This window comes from Silurus meridionalis, chromosome 3, assembly GCF_014805685.1.
Source record: "Silurus meridionalis isolate SWU-2019-XX chromosome 3, ASM1480568v1, whole genome shotgun sequence".
NCBI lineage: Eukaryota > Metazoa > Chordata > Actinopteri > Siluriformes > Siluridae > Silurus > Silurus meridionalis.
Genome location: NC_060886.1, coordinates 25468108 through 25495630, shown reverse-complemented (window position 1 = coordinate 25495630; position 27523 = coordinate 25468108). Strand labels below are relative to the sequence as shown.

Below are 27523 nucleotides of genomic sequence, written 5' to 3'. Positions count from 1 at the left end.
AACATTCAAAGGGGTTGAGATCCTTGTGCAGTGTTAAACTCAAGAACCATGAAGACGGATCTGAACTGTAATTATATAGACAGTCTGCTACAGTGGCTAAGGGTTGCAATAGCCATGAATGGAATTGCAATCAAGTCTCCATCAGTGAACATCTGATATCCTCAGCAATGATTAAACTATAATGAATGGACATTCGGTGTCAATTTGTGCCCATCAACATGAGGATAGGTTCTCTTTTTTGCCTGGTTCCTCTCAAGGTTTCCTCCTCATGTTATTGCCTTCCCATTGTTGCCATAAAGCTGCACATTGGGGTCAACTGAAAACTGAAATAATTGTAATGTTGCTTGATGCTCAAACCACCAAACTTCTGAGCAGTAACCTGAAGCTCAAGCTCATCCATTGTAACTATTGTTAAACGTTTTACATGCCATTTTGGTGAAATACATATGATATCTCATATTTTGTTGAGAATTGAGAAGTTTGTTTGCAAGAATTCCTTGCCCTATCCAGGAATTTAAGGCTTATCTTAACTAAAAGCAATATAAACTAATCCTGGAATTAATATTGTGGCAACAATTAAGTTGGACAATTAAGATTAACATTAATACATGAAGTCCTGTGTTATCAACATTTACTAGCATTCATTTATATAATTTATGATTATTTATGTAGACTTAAATTTAGGTAAGCATGCAATAAGTATTACTGTGTTTTCCGGACTATAAGCCACCACTTTTTTCCCACTCTTTGAACCCTGCGTTTTTAACAACGAAGTGGCTAATTTATGGATTTTTCCTGGGTTTTTCCCAGTTTCACAAGCTTCATGCCAAAAAACATAACATTAGACCAATGAAATTGCCAAACAGGTTCAGGTGAACCAATGAAATTCTTTATATTAAATCAGATGTGCTCCCACTGAATCGGGCCACACCACATCATAAATATGGATGATGTTCCTCTGACGTTTGACCTGCCGCTCACTCGGACTGTCAACAGGAAATGCGAATCATTCGTCACGCTGAAAACAACCGGGCATGAAACACACTTCTCCTGTGTTCTGAGCTGCACGGCATCAGGAGAAAAGATTCACCGATGGTGATTTTTAAACGCATGACGATGCCAAAAGAAAAACTCCTGAGAGAAATAGTGGTGAAAGGAAGGAGGAAGACAGTGAACAATGACTTTCTTGGTAGGCTACTGTTTAGATACAAGCCGTGTTACAGACACTGTCTTTCATTAAAGCCTGTGTAAAGTTCATTCGTTTCAGTGTAGACACCAAAGGTGCGGCTTATTTATGTTCAAAATTAAAATCTTTGTCAAATTCAGTGGGTGCGGCTTATATTTGGGTGCGCTTAATAGTCCGGAAATTACGGTAGTTATCCTGAAGCTGTCCTTAGTAAACATTTAAACAGAACATTTACGAGTTCTTAGAATTGCTTATGGTTTATTAACAGACATTTATCGTAAATTGAGAAGTAAATATTGTTACTTAAGCAGAGCCCTATAATAAAGCATTGGCGTATAAATAAAAAAATTTCACAGTTCTCTAATTGCCAGGATTTTTAATTCCACTGTGCTAGGAGAACCTGCAGTGCCTTATTTACTCAGAGCAGCAAGACATACTGTAAATGAGACTCTTCCTGCTATAAAACAGGCTCAGTCTGAACTTTTGAAAGGTCTCACTTTATAGTTCTGTGTATTCAGTGCTTTATCACAACTTCTTTTAAATCATAATTCATCCAACCCTTAATAACCCAAGTCATTTTACAGTAGAATAAAAACGCATAGTGCTAATGATTCGATTCTACTAAGTATTAACTAAGCATTCAGGTTTCTTACATAAAAACAAAACATTAAAAATAATGAATGAAGATAATAAAATGGTTATAGATTTAATTCCCTGCCTCCCAAGAGTGTCTAGCAACATTATATACATAAACTGGGACACTAAAGAAAGCAACAAACTAGGCCAGAAATATAAATGAATATACAATTCTGTTGGGTATTTCGAGCAGCAAATACTTCACAGTCTAATATTTAGTACGTCTAGAAAACATAAATGGGGCAAAGTTATTTTGATCGCAAAAGTTACTAAAAACTGAATGTCTACAGCAAATAATTTCAAATAAGTATCAATGCTCATTATTTGACTTAGCCCATCGTTATGCTTCAGAGTATAGCGTCAAACAGAACAACAGAGCTTTCAACAAGCGTAAACTAATTAATTAAAGGGAATAAACCATTAAAATACCTGTACTCAATGATTCAACTTAGTGTAAGGCACTTTCACTTCCAGCAACCACTACAACATATGCACAGTTTGTTCTCAAAATACAGCCACATGCACAAAGCAAAGGCTTGTTAGATAAATGATTTTGCAGAATGTACATGTACAACCAATTTATCTCTAATAATCCATAACACCTTGGATGCATGTTGATCCAGGAGAGCATATAGCATACAGCTTTCAACAATAGGCTTGGCCTAGGCAGTAAAGCAGAAAAGAACATTTGGAATGTAAGATAAAACAAAGATCTGTATTGGTCTGGTGAATGAGAGGTAGCACCTAACGCCTCACTAATATGTAACTGCCCACTGTCAACAGCATGTTTTTGGAATACTGGTAGCTAGTCAGTAGCTAGTCTAAATGAACATAAATGATCAGATATCAAAATGCATAGATTCCTGATTCCTGCCAGTAAATCGAAAAAACGAATGAATAAATCATCTATATCTTATATGTGGCCATAGCTAGCATGTTCTATGCTTATTATAAAACGTTTCTACAGGCTCAATATTACAGTTAATGTTTGACCAGTACAAGGCTCATAATGCATCTTCACAGCACAGTCCCAAAAGAATACAATCCTAAAATAATCCACATTTTAAGACATTAATGCAAAGTGCTTTCTTTGTGGTAAACATTATCAAAAGAACTCAAAACCCAAGCTGGGACAAACTCCAAATTGCCAAGAGCATGACACCTGAGCAGATGTAGCTCTGATTAACTGTGATAATAAATCCTGCGAATATGGAACAGTAAATAATCTCTCCACTATCAGGTCCAGTGTGTGTAAGCAGACAATACAGTGCTATCATCACATCTCTGATCCTGTTTCATAACCCAGTCACATGCACAACTATGCCAACTTCCTCTCCTGAAGCTTCATATAAACATTATATTTCATAAACTATAAATACAGTCGTTTTACGTTAGGTACACATATATATCATAGCAGTATTGGATGCAGATTAAACACCAGGTTTAACACCTACCCAAAAAAAAGAAGGACACAGACATCAACTGTGACTTACAGTCATGCAAAGCTAATCACATAAACGCCAAGACAGGTGTTAACAGGTCCTTATTGTGGCATGAGCATGTTTGTAGTTGTATATCATTTACATATTGTAAGCTCATTCCCTGATATTGTCAACCTTACAATTTTTCTACCATTTTCAAAACTCCTTTTCCTTTTCATTCTACATGACAAGCTTAAGCTGAGTTGCAAGTTTATTAGGAATTGATTGATTACCTCTTCCTCCAGTATCACCATTTTCTTATTTGTATTTTTATTGTTCGTTGACACTGACATTGGAGTGTATGTGTGTCACATACAGCAGCATTACTGGGATTTTAAACCATTGTGCTCATTTCCAGAAGTTTAATAAGAGGTTGAAACCCATCATTTTCAATACGCAGTGTGTTAAAGCCATCATGCAGTTCTTCATCCGGGTAATCTCCTAATCAAACCACTGCAGAGAGTTCAAGTTTGGATTGGTGGACTGTTTCTCAGCTCAGCAGTGACATATGCTCTATATGACCGGAAGAATGTCAATAATTGACCATCACCTTCATATGTATTTGTTGAACATCCCATTCCGTTAGCCCCAAACCTGTGATGATATCTTCCACTCTTCTGGGAAGGATTTCCACTGAATTTTGTGGATGTGGCTGTGGGCATGAGCACTAGGTTAATCACTAATGTTCAGTGAGCAGGCCTTGAAGTTCCAGCTTATCCCAAATTGTTTAGTGAGGTTGAGGTCAGAGCTCTGTGCACGACATTTGAGTTCTTTCACACCAGACTTAACTTCCCTGTTATTTATGCCCCAAAGCTCCAGTGTGGAGAGACTGTACTACTATCAAATTTAAAAGACCTTCATCCAAGAATCAGTTATGGGATACAATGGGTGTGAGGCAGGACTTAACTCTAGATAGGAAACATACTTCACATACATTAAGGCAAGTTTAGGATCAAACCCAAGAGCTGTGATACAGGAGCAGTGATGCAATACCGCGAATATCATTAAAAATGTCATTTCTTTTGGATCACAGGACCAGAATACACAGCAGTGTGAGTCCTTTGCAATATAGCTGTTTAGTATAACAATGTGACTCACATTCCACTCGTTTCTCCAACATGGCCAAACGGTTCGTCACTTCAGTCTTCAGCTCATTAATCTTAAAAGCCCTGAAGAGAAAGGTTAAGAAATACAGAGAGATGTGAAGAAACATCTAGCCAATTAAAACCCTTGCGAGGTGAACATACAAAATAGAAGGCAATAGATCAGTAAAAATGAAATAAATTTGAGATTTTAAATGTAGAACTATTAAAATATAGCTTTTTATGTAAGGCCCATTTATATATTATAGTAGTACTGGATGCAGGTTAATACTTGGACTCTTCAATTCTTGAAGAGACAAAATTCTCTTCAAGAAAAATCCCCTACAGACTAGTTCCTGTTTGATATGATAGGGATAGACAGTACTCTATATTGCACTGCAGGTACAATGCACTTAGCAGTGAGAAAGCACAGAAAAAGAAAGAGGACAAAGAGGAGTAATTACCTGGAGAACTGCTCCGCTACCTGAGTCAGTACATTCTGAAAAAGTTCTTCTTTATCTACAAAAGTACACAACAGCAAACACGGTCACCCACTGTCAGAAAAACACACAATGAGGCTCGTCGGGAACAGAAGAGGCATTACAGTTCCTGGGCGGAAAGCATCAGAGTGCGGGTGACGCCTTTGGGGGAAACATGAAGCATTGTGTATGCAGTGGAGATGAAGAGTTAACACAAGCGGCATGTAACTAGGCAGGACAGGACGACAGGCAGACACTGTCTCTTCTACCTCACCTTATCGTGTAGAAGAGATATCCTTTGCTGGGTGGTAAATGGTGGCTCTCACTTTTATTTCCCACACACGCGCACACACTGTACATCGACACACATACACAAAAACGGATCTCTGATTGGTCCACAGAGACACAGTGGACAAAGTTCAGTCAGGTAGACCAATAAAATGCAGAATGAGAGAGACGCAAATAATAGTAAATGCTTCCTATTGGTATATAGATAGAGAAAGCATTAGGTTAAGGGTCACTCGGTTGCTTAAGGTTCCACTACACAGAAATCATGAGGCATTAAATCACACGTAGCTGCAATTTAAACAATTTTTAACAGGTTTCTATTTAGTTCTTAGCCCATATGTTGAAGTCAGGGTTAATGAGGTACTGGTGAGGATTGTAGTTGTGAGGTGATGGGTGTGAGGTCAGGGTTAATAAAGTTAAGGTTACCAAGGTTAGGGTATGTCAGGCCAGTTTTAGGGTAAGAAATAGCATAATTTATTATAATTTTGGAATTGGTTTAAAGTTTTAAATCTTCTAGCGATAAAAGCCAAATAAAAAAAGCACATGGCCCATAATCATTTGGAAACAATGTTTTTTTTTACTGGATAATAAACACTCTTCCTCTTCTGATTGCACGCACAGCTACAACTTACCACAGGTTATTATATCTACAATGTTAGCCCAATATACCAACTTTTGAAACCAGAAAGGTTTTATAGATTCATTTAAACAGATCATAAAATGTATGTGTTTTATGCAAATATATGTATCATCACATTTAACTTATTTATATGATTTTATTCATATAAATCATATAACAAACTATATATATATCAGTGGTGGGCCGTGCATTTGGTGCCTGGGCCTTCAGTGGGGACGTACCCGACTTAATCTACCTCCATCATAATTATAGAAACCATCAATACTATACAAAAACGCAATATAACAGTGCGTGGCATTACAGAGAGAAAGAGACGTTTCACATATGGAGGGTAAATACCATTTTACTAAAGCAATAAGCTCCAATCCTCTACTCTACAACCGCAACTGTGCCACCTACATCATCTGTAGCAGTTCAGAATCAGTATTTGTCTAATACATGACAAAAACATTTAAAATTTAAATAAAATACAACCTACTCATCAGAGATGCAGACTCATAATCTGCACCGATCCTCAGAGGCTGTAATCCAGTGGTACCGCTCGTATTCACTATTCTGGAAGTGGAGAACAAACCCCTTCCCCGTTTGAGACGAAATTGGCTGTAACAGTTCACTCTGACCAACCAATCAGAGGAAGGAAAAATGCTGACAATATTCTGGGCCAGCTAGCTGCCCTGTGAGGAGAATATAAAATCTGATTTTTTTTTCACTGTTACAATAAGAGATTTATTTCTTATGGAGACTAAGGTAAAAAGGCAGTTTAGACTTTGCAGGCCCTGGGCAGATTAGATTGACATGGCAGCACATAGAGGATGAAATCTGACTGGACAAAAAAATCTAACATCCACATCCACATACTAGAAGCAGTGCAGCCAAAAGAAACGCTACAAAATGAAGAGAATAAACTGTTGGGAATAAATTAATACAATTTCATGAAACAAATATTAGAATTTAGGTTGTAAATGTCGGTCAGTGCTTCTGATAGTGTTTAGGCCAGCAGAGAAGGCTTTGCTGGCCCCGACGGCCCACCACTATATATATATATTTGTGTGTGTGTGTGTGTGTGTGTGTGTGTGTGTATAAAACACCCTTACAGTCAAGCTACTATTTTGAAGCTACTAACCCTAATACTTAACATAACGTAACCGCTAACTCCAAATATTTCTTATACTCAAAAACTACTAACCCACAATAAAAACTCTGAACCTACAAAACTAACAGAAACTCTAATGCTTTTAATATTTTTTGCCCATTTATCTTTACACGATTCATGTTGAATCAAAAACCTGTTTTGTTCTTTTTTTTCCCTTCATAATAGCTGTAAATGTATAGCATATATCAAAACCTGCAATCTCATTTAGCATTGAGTATGCAGTACTTTACAGAAGCACCTTTGACAGCAATTACAAAATCAGGGAAGCAAAAAACATCAGTCTCTACAAGCTTCATACACTTATTGTTTTTGCTTTTTGGCAACAGCAGTCGTATTTGTGAGCTCTGTTATCTGCTCCAAGTCCCTCCCACGTCCATTATATGCACCATGACCTATCATGACACTTCATTTGTTCAGCAAACAAGGTTTATCATCCGAATCTTTTTATTGTACTGCATTTCTCAGGGTAAACATAGTATACAGTTATGTACAGCGACCATCTAGAATAGCACATGCCCTCAATTTCAAACATTGCATGTGCATCCTTATGTCGAACATAGTTGGCTCGAGAGGCTATTTTTATTCATTTATTTTTACAGCTGTTCAAAACATTGTTGCTGTGTTTGTGTGTGCTGTTAGGTGGCGCATTTTATAAAGGCTGATACACTGAATAATCAGGCGTGAGTGTGTCTGCGTAAATATATATATATATATATATGAACACATTAAACAAACTCACCAGCCAGCTGTCCTCCAGTGAGGGGAAGCACTTTGAATGGTGACCTTTAAAAAAACAGAAAACACAAGGTGGTTACAAGGAAGTCGGCGTCACACCAAAAGACGCCCTTTCTTTGTGAACCTCTAACTATCTGCAGTACGAACGCTCTGTTTAGCTTCTGTCTCAGCCGTAGGGAGTGATTATTATATAATACATCAAAACATCCTTCACATGAGTACCATGGCTCAAGGTGTCTCTGCAAAACATTGCCCAGAGCATCACCCTGCCTTTTCATAGTTCATCCTGGTGCCATCTTCTCACCAGGTATCTTAAACAGTTGTCAAAATCATTTAGATTTTCTCTGGTTCCAATATGTCTGCTTTGAATACTGGCTGTTAACTTGATGTCTAATACACCCCACCCCTTGAGAGGTGCCACTGTAATGAGATACACGATACATGAGATGTAATTTACTTAACTCTTTTACTTAAACTGAAAACTCAAAACCCATTTAATTCATCCCTGTCACTCACAAAACGGAAAATGCAGTAAATGTCAGAAAAGTGGCCTCTTGAAATGAGACTGTTGGAATAATTCAATGTAGAGTACTTTCTTGAATGCTTTATTGTAAATTATAACAAAAACAGCATCCCAATCATTGACTCACCAACACTACACAGAAAGGATTGTGAACACCTGACCATATGAGATTCATATGTGCTTTTTGAACAACCCATTTCACATTTAGTCCCCATTTGCTGTTATTAAAAAGCTCCACTCTTCTGGGAAGACGTTCTACTAGATTTTAGAGTGTGCTTGTGGAGTTTTGTGTTCATTTAGCCATAATGGCATTAGCAATGGCACTCATTGTATTCATTGATAGAGACTTCAAAGCGATTTTGTACATCGTTTTGAATAAGGGTGTCTTCCAAATGCCTAAATGTAAATGTGCAGTCAGTATTTCAATTCATCCCAAAGGTGTTCAGTAGAGTTGAGGGTCAGAGCTCTATAGCAGACCACTCAAGATCTTCCAATCCAACCTATGTAAACCATATCTTCAGCTGTTTTTTTGCAGAAGAGCATAGTCATGCTGGAACATGTTTGAGTCTCCAATTTGACGTGAAAGAAAATTTTTGTGTTGCGGAATCCAAAGACATTTTGTGCAGACTTTGTGTAACAGTTTGGGGTAAAACCTTATATGGCTGGAAGAGTCCGGTGTGCCAATACATTTGTCCAGATAGTGTATAATTACTTAAAACACGCCCAGATATTCCACTCAAAGATGTATACCCTCTCTTTTTCTCCGTCTCTCCTGATCAATAGTGTAGTTAGTGTGTAGGAGATGAGGCTAGATATTAGTGCTCTCATTTGTAGGAACAGTTACAATTCATTCACAGTCTTATAGTTGCCTGAGAGAGAATTTAAATAATGGTCTAGGAAAATGGTGCAAAAATTGTTAGGTCAACATTTTGTGTATATACGCTATTTCTGTAACTTAGTCGCAGACAGTATCTTTCCATTTCATTTCCCTTTTGTTCTGTGACAATTCAATAAACTGCTCTTCTAGAAAAATACAAAAATCTTTTGTTTTCATCTGCCAGTGTTGTATTGTGCCTGTGATGGCAACATTCGAGGCCGATTTTATAAAGTGTGATCCTTTTGGCATTTCCATTTAAAGTATCCTTTTTTTTATATCAAGAATAGGAATGTAGTTCGAGTGCAAGAGGAGTCAGTGGGTGGTTACCTCTCTGAGTTGCTGGGCATGGTGGGGTCGATGGAGACCATAGCTCCAGTGGAGTCTAGCAGGGAAATGGATGTATTCCTGTCAAAAGCAGATGCACATGTTAAATATGGGAACACTTCAACTAAAGAGGATAGACAAGGACACACATACACACACACACACACACACACACACACACACACGTTACCTGGGCAACCCTGTGGCTGTGCAAAAGAGCTCCTTGATATCACAGGGACTACAGAACCGGCTGAAAACCACCTATTAAAGGCACAAAGAGTAATGCCATTTGCTTTGGCAAACCAATTCAATTTTCAACATTTTTATTTGCACAGATAAAACCAGATCTCATAAAACCATCATGCTATGAGCCTCGAAAAAAAAAAACCCACAATAAGAGCTAAACTATATAGCATATGAACTATGCCCAGGTACCAGGTACACCACCTCTTTTATACAACCTTCCATGATCTAAAGCTTATTCAAGACAGCCTTGAAGCTAAAATACACTATAAGACATCAGGTCCATTTCCGGGGTTATTATTTAAACACGCGCGCGCCCACACACACACACACACACACGCACGCACACACACACACACACACACACACACACACACACACACACACACACACACCAAAGCATGTTGCACTGTACAAGAAAATTCTACTTTGAATTTCCTTCTTTTACTTAAATAAAACACTTTGGTGAAGAACGAGAACTTCATGAATTTGGACTAGGACTTTATGAAAACACCAGATTCTAAGACATCGGAGAGAGTCTATAAAATCTGAGTCGAATCCTGAGGTAAATAAATGAATCAAACCACTGCAAACAGTTTGACACCCCGATCTACATTATAAAAATGGAATTAAAAGTAAAAAATATAACTGCAACATGAAGTTTCGAATTCTGTATATATGGCATGGAAAAAGAATCTGAATGTATTTTGCACATTTCAAACAATGCTAAATGGGTGCACTTAGCACTTAGCCAGTACATTGTTCTTGACAATAAGCCTCTATCAGTTATTGACAATGAATGATTTTAAATCAAGGGAGAAAATAATACATGCTTTTCTTACAGCTGTACAGTAGTTACAGAATGAAACCACAAATCAAACCTATTCAATTCAAAGTAAATGATGTAGCTAGGTATTATACTTCAACGTCAACTTACTAACCTTTAAAAAAACATGGCTAATGACCTTCATGAGCATGAAGTAGACCAAGAAGTAGTACCAACTCAAGTTTTGTAGGGAGTTTTCAGTGGCACGCACACTTCAAGAGTGGAAGAACATCACTGGAAGATGTCAAGAATCAGGAAGAACAATCTACAAAATTGCTGCCACTGTCAGTGAGTCATACGGAACAGTCCAGGTAATCTTCTCGTGTGATTTGAACATGAGCCATGTTGCTGACCCAGGAGCAGAAGGACCACCGCATGGAAGTCTACCAAGAACTCTGTCAGCGTGCCATGGATGACCCATTCTTCTTTTCGAGGATCATTACGAAGCAATAGTCTTCACATTGGACAAGCGCATCATCTCCACGACTGAAAAAGGCGAGGGAGGTCCGCAGCTCGACCGAGTGCATGCTCATCATCTTTTTCGACATTTGTGGCATTGTGTTCATTGAATTTATCCCCAGGGGCCAAACGGTCAATAGCGAGTTCTACTGCCAGGATTTAAGCTGTCTAAAGGAGGACATTTGAAGAAAGAGACCGGAAATATTAACTCAAAACAGAGCTAGTCTTGAAACTTTTTGATATCACCTCATAATGTACCAGAGGCACATTAAGATTGCTTCGTAGATAAATGGTTTTAATTCTGATTGAAATTATACTTAGACTATTTTGCTAGAAATGTAGCAAAAGCTGAACAGTATGTGCTGATACAAAGGACAGAACAAAATACATATTTCAATATGTAAAATATAAGATAAGCACAGGTAAAGACTGACACAGACTAAGACCTCACAGGATTAAAATTGCAAGCTCATTGACTTTTGGCTCGAATCTCAGATAAGGAACCCTTATGGCTTGGTGTCCCAGAGGACAGAGTTGGCCATCTGTCATAATTGATTTCCACTGAGAGGGACAGATATCAGAGTCTTTCAGTTTGTAGCAAGCTCAAGTGTTTTTGTGACACAAAATAGTATGATAAAAAGTATAGCTTGGTCCTGTATATTTAAGATCATTCAATGTATTGTTACTGTTGCAAGGCAGCACGTAGTGTACAACATATTGGGAGACGTTTAGGAAATGGTTTACTCAATATAAGAAAAAATATTGTTTTATTACAGGGAGCAGGGGTGGTCGAGCGTCTGATTAGGCCTAATCAAATTGTATAAAGTCTGTACTATGTTTAAAAATAAATAAATATTAACATTTAAACATTTTACATGGAAAAATAGCCTGCAACTGATACAACTGGTACAACCCATCAGCATTCTTCACGTATTCTTTGTGCGCGGTGAACAGACTCCAAAATTAAATAAACAGTAATCTAATTCCACATAATTCTATAATCGGATTTTAATTTTGTTCAATTCTTAAAAGGAGACAAAATTCAAGAGTGCTCTCAACTGGAATTCCGCAGAATATATTGTAATATCTTTAAATCTAATGTCTTCGAATTTTTTCAATCTTATGTGTGAATAATGTATTCGCCTCTATTCAGCATGTTCACATCTTTCATGCTGAATTCCAAATAAGAGATCTGAATTGATCTCTTCTGGTTTACACTTGAAGTTGAGTGCTCTCAGCCAATAAGCTATCGGTCGTTTTGATACCGTGCCCTGAGAACCAATCAGATTTAAGCATGTGCTTCTGATGGCACAGACAGGCATGACAAAGCAACAAAAGTGAGTGCTGAACACAAGTAGCACTGCGACTGACTAAGAGAGAAAGAGTAAGAAAAGAGAGACATGAGGTGGGAGTGAGTGAATAACAGACAGACAGGTAGGGAGAGTGTGGAGAAGGAAAAAAAGAGTCAGGTTTACATAAGTAACTGTTAATCAATAAGACGGATCAATACCAAATATTAAACCTTGTAGGAATGACAGGCATTCGCTTTATTGTTTTGCTCCTCTTGATCTTTTCCTTTCCACACCCTAAAAAACAATGAATTTGTGAGCATAATGAAACCTGTTGGGAATATGCGTGAATAAGTCAAATAAAAACCTGTGTATGATGTAGACTAGAAATAAATCAAATTCAAAACCAAGCCTAAAACAGATTATTTAAAAAAGATTTGTGATCTATATTTGCAATGAACATAATTAGAAATTAAGATTTTTTTTGTTTAACTTGTCCACAAAACAAATCACAAAAGCAACTGAAAAAAAGATGTATTGTGACACTTTTCTAATAATAAGGGAAAAAAGAAAAATCACAACTCCATCATGATCACAAGCATGGAGCTGAACTGGGCCCATTCCCACTACGTCAAATTCTGGAAAGATCTACCAAATATCAGAGGAGTAAAGAGAACCTGAAATTCATACTTCAGAAAAAACATTAATACCTTACTGCAAACTTCATTACAATTCCAATATGACTCGAGTGAAATACAGTGGAACCCTGGTGTAGGAGATTCATTCGTTCCTGAAGAGCGCTCGTGTTCCCATTAACTCGTACTCGCATGTTCATTTTCCCACAAGAATGAATGTAAAAGCAATTCATCCGTTCCAAAAGTTGAAATGTTGCACTAGACATGCCATATTGCAGACAAAGAGCTCGTATGCGTTCAAAGCTTTTCTACAATTTCTTTCTTTATTTCAATGGTTAATCTTTTTACAACCTTCTTTCCAGCGCTATCACCACACTTCTTGAGACCCATGATGCTACATTTATAATGAAATAAAACAAAAGCATTATAAAAACAGACAAAAAGCACAAAATTCACACAAGAGAAGGCACTCGGAACAATGTCTATGAAGCGACTGAGCATGAAGTGTGGGGAGGGACGTGACGAGAGACGAGCAGAACGCGTAACTGGAACCAAACGCGTCAAAAGAAATGCTTGTCTTCCTGGAATGCTCCTAAAGATTTTTACTAGTAAAACCGCTCGTACACTGATATTCTCGTACTACAAGGAACTCGTGCACCGGGGTTCCACTGTACTTGAACGTAGCCTCGAAGATGCTTGTCCTTAATACCAAGACACATCGGCGAAAATCCAAAAAACTGTTCATTTTAGTTCCTAAATCTGTTTTCAACATTCCAGAATGAAACAAAGATCAAACAAGTTGGTCAAAGAAATGACACAAAAGCTGGTTCTCCAAGTTTTTGGAATTGATTCTAGCCCTTTTTTTGAGTGAACACGAGGCTTTGCTCGAAAGTCACTCACAGGCAGCAGAGGTGGGGTCGGGGAATGTTGAGCCTAAATGACGTTTTTCAACAGAGGTGCAAAATGTAATTTGTAACGCTCAGTGTCAATGAAAATACAGTAAAGTAAAAAAGTACATACAGTATATTGAATCATAAATGTAGCTGAGTAGACAGTAAAAGTTAAACTAGACAATACAGTACTTAAGTACAGTAAAGAAGTACTCAAATACTTTACATCACTGCCAAATATTACCTCCACTTTAACACAGTGACCCCCTCAGGCCTTTCACTACAAAGCCCTGCAATGCCGACACTTGAATGGAGCGACGGTTCTAATCACTCAGGAACCACTGGACACAAGAACGATCGGACCTCACCAAATTATGACGCTACACAAACAAAACTACATCACCCACAAGAACACACAAACTCAAGTAAACTGCAGTGTTATCTGGCCCGAAATGTACACTAACCAGAGACAACAAACCAATGTATACACCCAGAGCTCACACACTGGCAAAAAAATAGGTTTTTATTTAAAAGTCACACAACATTAGCAAAATGGCCGTTCGGTTTAAGTTTTTAAGCAGGACACAACATACACTATATTTCCAAAAGTATTGGGACACCTGACCTTTCCTGCTATATGTGGTTACTTTCAAACTGTTAAGCACTCAATTGTACAGGACGTCTTTAGATGCACTATAATGCAATTTTGCGTTCACTCGAACTTTGAGACACAAACCTGTTCCAGCATGGCAATGCCCCTGTGCACAAAGTGAGCTCCTTGAAGATCTGGTTTACATGCTTTGGAGAGGAAGATCTTGAATATCCTGCTATAGAGCTCTGATCTCATCCCTACTGAACACCTTTGGGATGAATTGGAACACTGACTGCACCCCAGACCTCCTCATCCTACATCAGTACCTGCCTTTCATAATACCCTTGTGTCTGATGAACACAAATATTCACAAGCACACTACAAAATCTAGTGAAACATCTTCACAGAAGAGTGGAGGGAATTATAAGAGCAAATTGGGACTAAATTTGGAATGAAATGTTAAAAAATCACATACCGTACTTATGACCAAATACTTTTGACAATATTGTGTATATATAGTATTTGATCAGAATTATTTCTGCAAATGCGATGCTCAAAAAGCACATACCATAATTATAACCAGGTGACACTTACGACATATATAATTATGAACAACTTGGCAATATGATGTATATGCCGGCCACAAGCTGATGGATAAATGAGTAACCAACACAAACAGAGCACTGATTGTCTGTATGACTGTCGTGAATAAAATATAAAGAGAGAAAAAGAGAGAAAACATACCATGGACCAACTGTCATGGGGCGTGTATTGGTGTGTGTGTGTGTGTGTGTGTGTGTGTGTGTAAATGTCAGGACTGAGAGCTCTTGATGCAGCAGGTGTGTTAGGCAGAATGAACTGCAGTGATTGACAGTTGACAACACGGACACAGCTCCAGGTCCTACAGTCCTACAGTTCAGAAATCCAACAAACCAAACAGACTGAACACACTTTGCAAATATACAAGTTCATTTGGAATCTCAATATTATTTTTTGACAGACAGATTTGCATGGTGTTGAAATATGGAATAGTTGCTTAGAACTGCCACAGCTGCAGGTATTTCTTCCAAAACCTACTGTTATTGCCATGAAAATTAATACTGTTCATTTCCCTCGTTTGTTGCATATAAGCAAAAGGAACATGTCATTCAAAAACAATACAAGGCACTGTATACTCTTACAGTATAGGTCTTAGGAAAAAGTCTTTCAGTCTGCTCTGAGACTTTTAGTAAACTACAGTCAAAACTAGTTTGGTTTGCAGTTAGTCTGCTGTACACATGTGATTACGGATGAATTTAGGAGAGAAGGGCCCTTGAGATGTAGTTTTGATAGCACACTTGTGTATGAGTGTGTGAGTTCTGTGCCCTATCGATGCCATAGCCCTAGAACATTTGTTCTACAATGTCCACACATCTCTGCACTGCTATAGCCTTTATATTTATTCACTGTACATGTGCTTACATATATATCACATGCTGTAAATATGCTACATATTTATCTGCACTATTTGCATCTATCTATCTATCTATCTATCTATCTATCTATCTATCTATCTATCTATCTATCTATCTATCTATCTATCTATCTATCTATCGTCTTTTGATTATTAGAGCACATTTGTATGCTGATTGCTTTGTTGTATTTGGAGTAATGCTGCATCTGGAGGCACATTTACCTACATAAGAGACAGAAAACACTGCAGGAAGTATTGTATGATGCCTTCTAATGCTATATTGTGACATCACTTTCCAAGTTTAGTTACGTTTAACTCTACAAACAAATAGATAAAAAAAAAAAAAAAAAAAAAAAACATTCGGCAGTCTTCATTCAGAAAATTTTAAGGCAAAGGATTTTTCTCACAGACTACATTTGGTCTTTCATTAACTTTTAGAGTAAAACAAATAGTCAAGTCAAGAAGCTTTTATTGTCATTTCTACCATATATAGCTGACGCAGTACACAGTGAAATGAAACAACGTTCCTCCAGAACCCTGGTGCTCCATAAAACAACATAGAGCTACAACACACAACATAGAGCTACAACACACACCATAGAGCTACATAAATTGCATCGAGTGCAACCTAGTGCAATCAGTGAGGGACAAATACGCATAACACAAAATACAAAATAGCGCCGACCAGTAAACCTAATGTATACTGATTATACAGTACTGTGCAAAAGAGGACTATAAAGGACTATGAACAATAAGCATTTGTGAACAGAAACACAATGCAGTGCAAAAACAGCAGTAGCAGCAGTCAAGAGGTGCTTTTTTTTTGCACCTCTTGACTGCTGCTACTGCTGTTAACCAGCATGTAAACAGTATAATTCGTTTAAATATGAATAATAAATAAATGGTGGTGGAATGAATTAAGATGAGTAATGAGTGCGTGTTGAGTTCAAGTTGTACAGTTCAGTAACACACAGTTGAGTAAGTGTGTGTGCGTGTGTGTGTGTGTGTGTGTGTGTGTGTGTGTGTGTGTGTGAGTGTGTGTTTACATATATATATATATATATATATATATATATATATATATATATATATATATATATATATATATGTAAATTGTGGTAAAAGATGAGTAATACAGTCACAGTAACTCTGATCCATTTCCCTCCATTTTCTACAACTGCATTACCCATAGTGTTTGATTTCTTTTATCCAGACACATCCTGAGTCAAAATGGAAAAGATTAGAAGAAGAAAAACACAAGTGCAGAGCAGAATCACTGATTCCCAAACCGAGCAGGAGAGAAATGTTCAAGGACTTATTTTTTTTGTTTTATATTTTTTCAAATAATTGATAATTGGCTATGTGCTTTCTCATAAACTGTACCTTATTTTTAATTACATGTTCGAGTTTCAATATGCAATAAATGATGATTCTATCCAGAAGGACCTACCGTAATTTCCAGACTATAAAGCGCACCCATATATAAGCCGCACCCACCGAATTTTACAAAGATTTCTATTTTGAACATTAATAAGTCTACACTGAAACTAATGAACTTTACTCAGGCTTTAACCAAAGACAGTGTCAGTGACAGTGCGGTTTTTTGGGAATAGCCTGCCACCGCATTTTTCCAGTATTACTGTATGTATGCAAGACCGAGGAATATGTCCTTATTATTTTCTGATGCTCATTTCTAAGTTTCTTTGACTAAACCATAATGCTGTTGCCAAGAAAAATAAAAAAGCACGAGTTTTGGAAACCTGTCTGTGCTTATATGATTTCCGTTGCAACTGGAGTGTGAGCTACTGGAGTCACCCAGACTCAACACGCTACAACGGCTTGTATCTAAACAGTAGCCGACCAAGTAAGTCATTGTTTACTGTCTTCCTCCTTCCTTTCACAACTATTTCTCTCTGGAGTTTCGTTCTTTAAGCCGCGGGGTTCAAAGCGTGGGAGAAAAGTAGCGGCTTATAGTCCGAAAATACGGTAATCATAATTATATAATGTATTAGTGAGAGACACAGTGTTGAGTTTGTTTATAAGGTGACTTCGGAACTGATTTAAATAGTTTCTGCTTTTTTAATTGATGCCATGACTTCTGGAAATAATTAATGTGGTAAGCTGAAGACACTGATGTCCAGAAGGAAAAGAAGGACAAGGGGAACCTGCAAATCACTCAGCTGCTTTACACAGTGAAACAAACCTACAGCCTACTGGATAACGATGACGAGAGGGGGGACCAAGCCGTATGCTTTCACATCCCCTATATATACATGAAATAATATGAACCATGTTGGGTGGGAGTTACCATTAACTCCCACCCAACGCTCCCAGACTGGAAGAATGGTTGAGTCCAGGATATTGCAGTCACCAAATAAAAAAGCATTACCTCATTTCTGTATATTTAAGTAGCCATTATAGCGCGTGTCCCCTGTTTGCTTGTGTCTGAGATGACAGAGATAAAATGAACTGGACAAAATATATAACATAAGGTCTTTCTCTTAGCTGGTTTCAAGAGACTTACTGGACACTGAAAGCTCCTCTTGCATATTTTAATCACTCGCCCACCCTGGATGAACTGTAGGAGGAGTTGTAGGCGGTAAAAATGCCTTTTTTTTTTTTTTAGTTTTTCGTGCTTGCATCATACTCAGTTCATTTCCATAAAGATCACTGCGAGTCAGCAGGAACCTACAGCACACGATTACATCATTTCCATCTGATTACATCATCGTTCCGACTCATTGCGGCCGCCGTGCAAAAGAAACATTCTGTATGAAAGCAGTACTGAAAAAGAAAAAAAAAGAAGACAAAATAAACGTAATAACGCGGTCCTAATCCTCATAATAACCCAATTAAACACCAAGTACTGTGTTCGTAAAGCTCTAAGTGTATCTCATATCTAACCACCAGCCACAAACTGAAACTTTACGAGATGACTGGGACTCATAAAGAGCAGATCAGCAAAAAGAATGACTCGATTTACCGTACAGACACACAACAAAACTAGGGTTTCTTCTGTTTTTAACCTAAAGATTCGGAAATTAAAATGGTATACCAGGATATCACCAATTACATATATATACAGTACAGACCAAAAGTTTGGACACACCTTCTCATTCAAAGAGTTTTCTTTATTTTCATGACTATGAAAATTGTAGAGTCACACTGAAGGCATCAAGGGCTATTTGACCAAGAAGGAGAGTGATGGGGTGCTGCGCCAGATGACCTGGCCTCCACAGTCACCGGACCTGAACCCAATCGAGATGGTTTAGGGGTGAGCTGGACCGCAGAGTGAAGGCAAAAGGGCCAACAAGTGCCAAGCATCTCTCGGGAACTCCTTCAAGACTGTTGGAAGACCATTTCAGGTCACTACCTCTTGAAGCTCATCAAGAGAATGCCAAGAGTGTGCAAAGCAGTAATCAAAGCAAAAGGTGGCTACTTTGAAGAACCTAGAATATGACATTTTTCAGTTGTTTCACACTTTTTTGTTATGTATATAATTCCATATATAATTCCACATGTGTTAATTCATAGTTTTGATGCCTTCAGTGTGAATCTACAATTTTCATAGTCATGAAAATAAAGAAAACTCTTTGAATGAGAAGGTGTGTCCAAACTTTTGGTCTGTACTGTATATATACAGTATGTAAAAATGTCAAATATGAATAATCACAATGTAAATTTTTAGATCAAACCACTAATCTCTGGCTGATACTTTAATATGACAAACTATTTGCTATTTATTTACACATAATGACTCTAGAGACCGATGACCAGAAATGTTTTCCCTTCTAAACACATCTAACAGGCTGCGTGCTAGTGACCTCCTGCTATTACAACTGTGCTTTATACACTACAGGAATATATTTGCAAAGGCAAATATATGCACAGTTTCACTTTTGAATCTTATCTTACGATCATTTACTTTGTTTGTCTATTACAAATGCTACGGTATAAAACAAAAAAAAAGTTGCCATAAGAAGGCATATGAAGTTTATACAACAAATATGTAAACCATTACATTTGTATAAAATGCATGCTTGTTTCCACTTTAATAGCAGGACATCTCAAATGTGAATGTGTACTGCAGTTAGAACATCAGGTCATCCTGGTTTAATATCTTAATCAAAAGAGAGTCCGAGCTTAAAATGGCAAAATATAAAGCTTTTAATAAGTCACAAAAATAAGCAAACCAAAATGCACTCTTGAAGCCTCCTGTGCCACCATTTACTCGTGCTGCAGTCCACTGTTCGGGGGAAAAAAAGCCAGAAACTGGGAAATTCACAATTTCATGTTTGTCTTTGCAAAAATCTTTCAGCTACTTTTCACCTGTTATGAAGCACATCAACACTGAATGGATCAACACTGACTTTTCTTTCTGTAAAAGCCATTTGACATACAGTTACAGAAATCAGGAAAAGCAATCTCATAATAACTTTCTTTGATTTCCAGATCAATGATTTGTTGTTTTGTGCATCAAAAATGATTTGTATTATAGCTGCTATAACTGATGAGTTGACAGTAATAAATTGCTGTGAAAGCTAGAATGAATGAGAGACACTTTACAGGCAGGTAATGCACTTGTCTCTATACAAATAAACAAAGATGTATGATGACCTAATTCCATTTCATTGTTCACTTTATCCTGGTTTTGGAGCTACAGAACAGGTCTGAACATGATGCATGCAACTTTAAAAAAAAAAAAAAGAATAAATGCAAAGAATATAAGAATATGGACAAAAATAGAGTAGGTGCCATCATTTTTTCATTCTTCCTGGTTACCTTCTGAATCCTGCCGTCCACGTCCAGGTAAATGATCCTGCAAGCGGAAGACGCGGAGCCCATCTCTCTCTCTCTCTCTCTCTCTCTCTCTCTCTATTTCTTTTCTCTCTCTCTCTCTTTTTGCGTCTATCCAAGCCCGAACTCCAACCTGGAAAGAAGAAATGATCAGCAGCAGGATATCGCACAGATATCGAGCACTCAAACCATCTCTGTGTCACACACACGCGCTCACGCGCGCGAGCACGCGCACACACGCACCCGCGCGCGCGGGAGAACAATTATGCGAGGCTTGCATCCTCGGTACTTTCCCCCCTCCCACGTGTAAAACGCGTGTCTTCATGATTGAATTCTCTCCATCAAATGAAAACCAAACAAGAACAAAAAAAAGATAATAATAATAATAATAGTAATAATAATAATAATAATAAACCATATATAGTACATAAAGATTATACATGTATTGTATTTGTTTTATCGAAATATTATTTCTAGGTTTGAATCAAATAAAAAAAATAAACACACCTAACCCACACATGAATCCACACTTTTCACGTGATCATAAGTATTTCACGTTAGAGTTTGCGGATAAGATAGGATCTACTAACACATCCTCACTACCTCACATCCAGTAACACAACTGTTCAACTGAAATTTCTCCATTTCCAGATGATACTACGTTAATTGGACTCATCCAAGATGGCGACGAGTTTGCATATGAGCAGGAGGTGAAGCGGCTGGTGCTATAGTGCAGTCACAACAACCTGGAGCTAAACACATTTAAAAGTGTTGGAGATGATCAACACCCCTCAACACTACTCCCCCTCACGATATCCAACAGCCCCGTGTCCTCTGTGGAGAACTTCAAGTTTCTGGAGACTACTATTTCCCAAGACCTGAAATGGGAGTCTGACATAAACTCTATTCTGAAAAAGGCCCAGCTGAGGATATACTTTCTACACCAATTAATGAAGTATGGTTCTGCACTGCAGTCATTGAATCTGTCCTGTGCACGTCCATTACCATCTGGTTTGGAGCAGCAACCAAACAGGACAGGAACAGCCATACAGTTAAAACAGCAGAAAAAAAGCATTGGCGCTCCCCTGCCCACTCTCCAGGACTTGTACCATACAAGAACCAGAAACCGGGCAGGAAAAATCACTACTGACCCTTTACACACTGGACACAACATCTTTCAGTTCCTCCCTTCAGTTCACTAAAACTGCCAGACACAGGAACAGTTTCTTTCCTCAGGCAATCAGAATCATTAATAACTCAACATAATTATATTCCCTGCTTCATATCTATAAGTGCTGCATTATCAGAACAGTCAGTCATCACATCACCCCCGTATGTTACACACTGTTGCTGCTGTATATTGTACAAAAGTTCTAAAGTAGCCTTTTTATTTTACGTGACACACAATACTGTTATTTGCAAAACCATGCACTCTCACACTTCATGTACATTAGTGATGTGTCATATAGTCTGTGTATTGTGTCCTATTTAATACTCGTATTGTCTGTTTTGTCCTGTATCTGATTCTGAATCTGATTCTGAAGATAGTGAAGGTGCATTTCATCAGGATATAGACCGAAAGAGTGCAGTTGACATTGTGTGAACATCCTATGCGATGAGGAATCGTTAATTTGGGTGAAAATGTACAGTGCACAGTGTACAAGTACATTGATGGGGTATTGTTTGTAAAACTTTAAGGTAAATTATGAATTTAATCCATTTTGGAATCAGGCTATGACATGAAATGTGGAAAAAAAAGTGAAGTGCTGTGAATACTTTCCAGATGCACTGTACACATGAAAAAAAATACAGATAATAAACAATCAAACAAACAAACAAATAAAATCACATGTGTACAGAAATCTTGTAATTAGCAGAAAAGAAATGATTTGGGTAAAAATCCCAGACAAAAATAAAGTCATTAAACACGTCAAATAACAAGAAAATGGAAAAAAAAGAAAGAGAATAAAAACAGGCAACTATATGTGAATATCATGAAAAGAAATGTGATTATATTATATATTTATAATAATAAATGAAACTAAATAGATGGGAAAATGTGAAATATAACACAGAAAGTGATCATGTGTCCATCAGTGAAAAGTTCTCAATAATCTCAACAAGGATGGAACTACAATTAATGGATATTGGGTGTCAACCGGTCTGAGGATTTGTTTCTTTTTGAGTCTGGTTCTCTTCTAAGAGACCCTCTCATTCCATCTCAGAGGGTTTTTCTTCCTTGCCACTGTTAACAGCTGGCTCTGGCTCTGGCTCTCTCATTAGGAGTGAACTTATATATTTAATTGAAATTAAATGAAAGTATAAGTGTGACAATTAGGAGAATTGTTTTTTTTTTTTTAGGAAAACATCCCAAAACAAGCAAAGAAAACAATCTTTAGTTTAGAGACATGTGTATGTAAAGTTTTGACAGTATGTGTGGAGTCCAGTAGAGTGCTTTTGGAGAGGGGGATACCCTTACTTTTCATGGGGGGTTCCTAATGCCTTATGTGGGGTCCCAGATCCCACCCCCACAATTCAAGCACTGAATGAACTTACTAATATTTTGTATGTTATACATTTGTCAAAGTGACTTGTCCTCATGCAAAAATAAATAATGTAAGGTCTAGTTGGTATAGCAACAAAAAAGAGCTAAAGTTAATAAAAAAAAAGGGGGGGGGGGGGTGTTGATTCGACCATCATGTGCTTGTACAGAGATATAGTCTTGATGCAGGTCTTCCTGGTATCTTGAGAATCAGTGGGTCTAGTCAAGCCTGAAGGCAGCATGGTGAAGAGGTGTGTGATGTGCTTTCAGGAAAGTGTGGGCTGGTCTGTTTTTTTGGTGAGCATCACTGCTGATCTGATGCGACTGGAAGCCAGCGTAGGAAAAACAACAAGGAGTAGCGAGGAGACGACCAAAAGTCATGCAGCTCAATTCGCTTCTGAAGGTTTGGATGGACAGAAAAAGACTTGTCAAAAGCGAAATGCAGATGATAACTGAGATTAAAGAAGCACTTGAGTGGAATCCATTGCAAGAAGGCAAGATACCTGCTGTACCTGATGTAGTCAGGGTATGATGGGTCGAATTCTGTCAGCAATATTAATTATTTCAAGTACTCATCTCTCACATCATGTACAAAAAAAAAACATATTGCGCAAGCCACAGTCAGAAACAACTGATTTAATTGTACTGACTAACAGGGAAAGTTGATTGGCTCTACAGGATGTCTACAAAAAGCTGATACAGCATTTGTTGTAAATCAAAGTACATGTATTTTTGCTTCCTGGTGTGATGTTACCTCTAGGTGAAGACTGAAACACTCAACCTGTGGAGCAGACCGGAATGCTGCTCATTCCAGTGTTTCCAGACAACATTTTAATTATCATGATTTCGAATTTTGCACGCAGGAAGATTCTATAAGTCCATTGTCCTGTTTCCCTCCAGTTTACTGCAGCAAACAAGTAAACAGTAACACAGGAGATTTCCAGGAATGCATTTCTGGCTATTATTCTGACTAGTGGTTTGTTGTTTAGATTTTTTTGGCCAATAGTGTCTAATATTTGGTTGGAAATTATTCATTTTTAATCCCAATTTAGTCCCAATTTCACACAAAACATTACAATAGCATCATTTAATAGACTATTTGGTGGTTCCTTTCCACTGATAGACAAATTGTACATTGCAAGAGTTGGCCAGAAGTCAGTAAACTGGCCTGGTCCAAAACCTCAGTTCCTTCACTAACAAAACTTCCTTCCTCCTACTGAAACCATTAGAAATGTGATAAAGACAATAATGCACACTCACAGAGCGATTGAGAGATGATTGCTATGTTAGGAAGCTGGGGTCAGAGCAGAGAGTCAGCCATTATACAGGGGCCTTGCTCGGGACCCCAACCTTCTATCAGCAACTCAGAGCCTTAACCGTTGAGCTACCACTTCTCTAATAAAATATACACTGACCAGACATCACGACCGCCGGCCTAATACTGTGCTGATCCCCCTTTTGCTGCCAAAACAGTTCGGACCCACCGACCATTAACATTATCTTCTGCAGCAATTTGAGCTTCAGTAGCTCATCTGATGGACCACACAGATCAGCCTGAACAGACATGCATCAAATGACCCTGTCACCTGTTCACCACTGTTCCTTCCTTGGACCACTTTTGAGAGACTCTGACCACTGCAGACCGGGAACCATCACATTACATTGCATCACTATTACATTGTACTGTATATATACTGGTATTGTAGTATATGTATATTATTTTTAGATATTTGCATTTATTTTTATTTCTTTGTTATTATTATCACTATTATTGTTATTATTATTTATTTTTATTTCTGTTTTTTATTTTTTTGTATATTCTTCTTTTTTATATATATTTGCATCTATTTTTATTTCTTTGTCTTGCTGCTGTAACATAGAAATTTCCCCACTGTGGGACGAATAAAGGTTTAATCTTATCTTATCACCATGTGGCCCTTTTCAAAACATCAACTCTGAGGAAAAATGTTCACTTGTTGTCTAATATTTCCCACCCAGTACCAGGTGCTGTGATGAAGAGACAATTCACTTCACCACTCAATGCTATAATGTAATAAAGCTATGCCTGGTCAGTGTACATACGATACGAACCGATACGATACCATATGATAAGAACCCATTTACATATATTGTAAACATTATAATTCAGCACAACCAGAACCAGAAAGTCAGCCATCTTAATATCCTTATCAGGTTTATACTCCACATCCAAGTAGAGCCCCGCATTTTTGAAGCAACAGCCAGTGTAGTAGCTCCCTCTAGGGAGAGGGAGGACAGACAAAAGCAGACACAGACCACCACCATCATCAAAAATTCCATAAACAAATACTAATTCAGGAGGCCAGGTTTTTGAAGCAGTGAAGCATTGTACTATAACTCAGCACTGCAGGAACACTTAAAGGATAGTGAGTGGTTTTGGGTTTTTGAGATATTGAAGTGTTTCTACTATCATCTATTTAACCAAATATTTGCAGAAAGATCAACATAAACATTGCAAGGTAGAGAGAAATCTCTGAAAAGAGCTGCTGTGGATTAGAAAGAGAAAGAGCATTTTTACATCAATAAAAGACTCAAAACAGTTGATATTCCTCTTTATTAACAATGTGATTCGTTCACATTCGTTCGTATAATTCGTTTGTACAAAGTGGCTACCGAGCACAGCTACTGCCATGAGTTTCTAAAGGAGTCTGAAAATGACAGACAAAAAAACGAACCCATATACAGAGCGATAAAATAGAAAACAAGGCACGATCATGTTCATTGAAACACCAGTAAAGAATCAGATGCAACTTACTCATACGAAAATACATTCAACCCAATGTGACATCCAGTTACAAACGAAACGGATTCAATTGCATCACTCATCATCACAGCGCTGAAGTCAAAGGGTTTCTCTTTTATGTTTGCCGACGGCGTACAATCCTCTCATGCTCGCTCACTAAAGAAAATGTACAGAGTGTGTCCTCTACGAAAGAACAATTTTTTGGGTGGGGAGGGGGTTCTCCATGGTGATAGGAAAATGAGTGGCTTCCTTCAAGTCACCTATGATGCTACAATATAGAAGACACATCTGTTCTTAAAAAAAAACAACAAACCCCAAAACAACAAAAAAAATGTAATATACCTCTCTATACCTTAATGCGCTCCAGACCACAGTATTTAAAACACAGTATTTAAATAATCAAATATAATATTTGTACATAAATAACAAGGTTTCGACTTTGGTTTGCAGAAAGGCAGACGTAAACGGAGAACGATATATTAATAACCTTCTCATATATGAATGGATAGAAGGGATATTTAGTGGTATAGAAGAAGAAATCTTTTCTACTGTTTACTGACAGCAGGAAAAGGAGAGAGATATAAAAAAGATTAGCTGGAAAGAAGCAAAAAAGAATATTCCGAATAATGAATATAAGTCGAACTAGTTAGTGTTATGCCTTAGACATTACACTAAGTAGCTTTTAAGCCCATTAGGTGTATCCCATGAACGGATTTATAACCCGTATATATGTATACACATACAGGAGCAGTTCCATCTGCCATCGTCTCATCTGTCTGACCTCACACAATTTCTGAGCCGTCTTTCAGCGAAACCGGTTGAGTTGAGGGTTGAGCTGCTTTATACAGGGTCATATATTTTCATACTCAGAAATAAATTAAGCTTTAAAATGGCTGCAGAGTTGAACCAAAAATCTAAAATGAAAATTACACTGCATTTTGCTATGTATATTTCTGAATAATGAGGGGATTCTGAAAGGTTTGCTGAATTCCATGAATAAATATGACATCAAAATAAAGATTGTAATCCCTATTACAAGCACACTCACCCTAATGACACGGACATTGAAGGCAGTGAACATTTCGCTGGATTCCTTCACTCATTGGATACAGCTCAACTGTAAATGTGTAAAGAACATGATTGGTTTGAAGCATTAGGGGAGCAGGACTTCAGCTCTCTATATGGCTGGTAAGGTAAAGAAGGCAGGCTTGAAAACGTGCTGCTACTTGAGTTACAGCAGTGTTAAAGATTTCAAGTTTCAAATTTTGTCCCAGTAAACTGCTAGAGCAGCAGAAAAAAGCACAGTGGACATAAATAAGCTGAGGTTCACATCTGGTTCTGTGAATGGATTCAAGCTGTGGTCCCGGTTGGTAGAGGGCAGAGTCTTCAGCTCCTCCAGTACAATTAAGTGCAAAGTGTTTAGTGCTCCTTCAGCCTGGAACACAGAAAGATAACCATATTAGACCCCACAATCCAATATAGATTATATAGATTTGTGCTCTGCCATGAAAATGGACTCACTCTACAGAGGTTCTTGGACGGTTCTTGTTCGATCTCATTTCCTTAAACACCAGCCTCAGCAACAGCTGCAGAGCACATAATAGAAACGAG

General features: G+C 37.7%; 2 protein-coding genes across 3 annotated transcripts in view; both read right to left on the bottom strand.

Annotated features, from left to right (window-relative positions):
• pde9aa (phosphodiesterase 9aa) overlaps positions 1 to 20817 on the bottom strand; it is a 36024-nt gene extending 15207 nt beyond the window's left edge. For both annotated transcript variants that reach the window (XM_046845335.1, XM_046845336.1), the window contains exons 1-6: positions 20574 to 20817; positions 9595 to 9665; positions 9408 to 9485; positions 7685 to 7728; positions 4850 to 4904; positions 4402 to 4472 (exon numbers count right to left, since the gene is read on the bottom strand). In XM_046845335.1, coding sequence (XP_046701291.1) covers positions 4402 to 4472; positions 4850 to 4904; positions 7685 to 7728; positions 9408 to 9485; positions 9595 to 9665; positions 20574 to 20636 — 382 coding nt within the window. In that variant the 5' untranslated portion in view covers positions 20637 to 20817. The remainder of the gene's footprint in view (positions 1 to 4401; positions 4473 to 4849; positions 4905 to 7684; positions 7729 to 9407; positions 9486 to 9594; positions 9666 to 20573) is intronic.
• Positions 20818 to 25704: 4887 nt separating this feature from the next.
• The window catches only part of slc37a1 (solute carrier family 37 member 1), a 22445-nt gene continuing 20626 nt past the window's right edge, over positions 25705 to 27523 (bottom strand). Inside the window, 2 exon segments of the mRNA XM_046845654.1 lie at positions 25705 to 27347; positions 27434 to 27498. Of these exon segments, the coding sequence (XP_046701610.1) occupies positions 27332 to 27347; positions 27434 to 27498 (81 nt within the window). The 3' untranslated portion in view covers positions 25705 to 27331.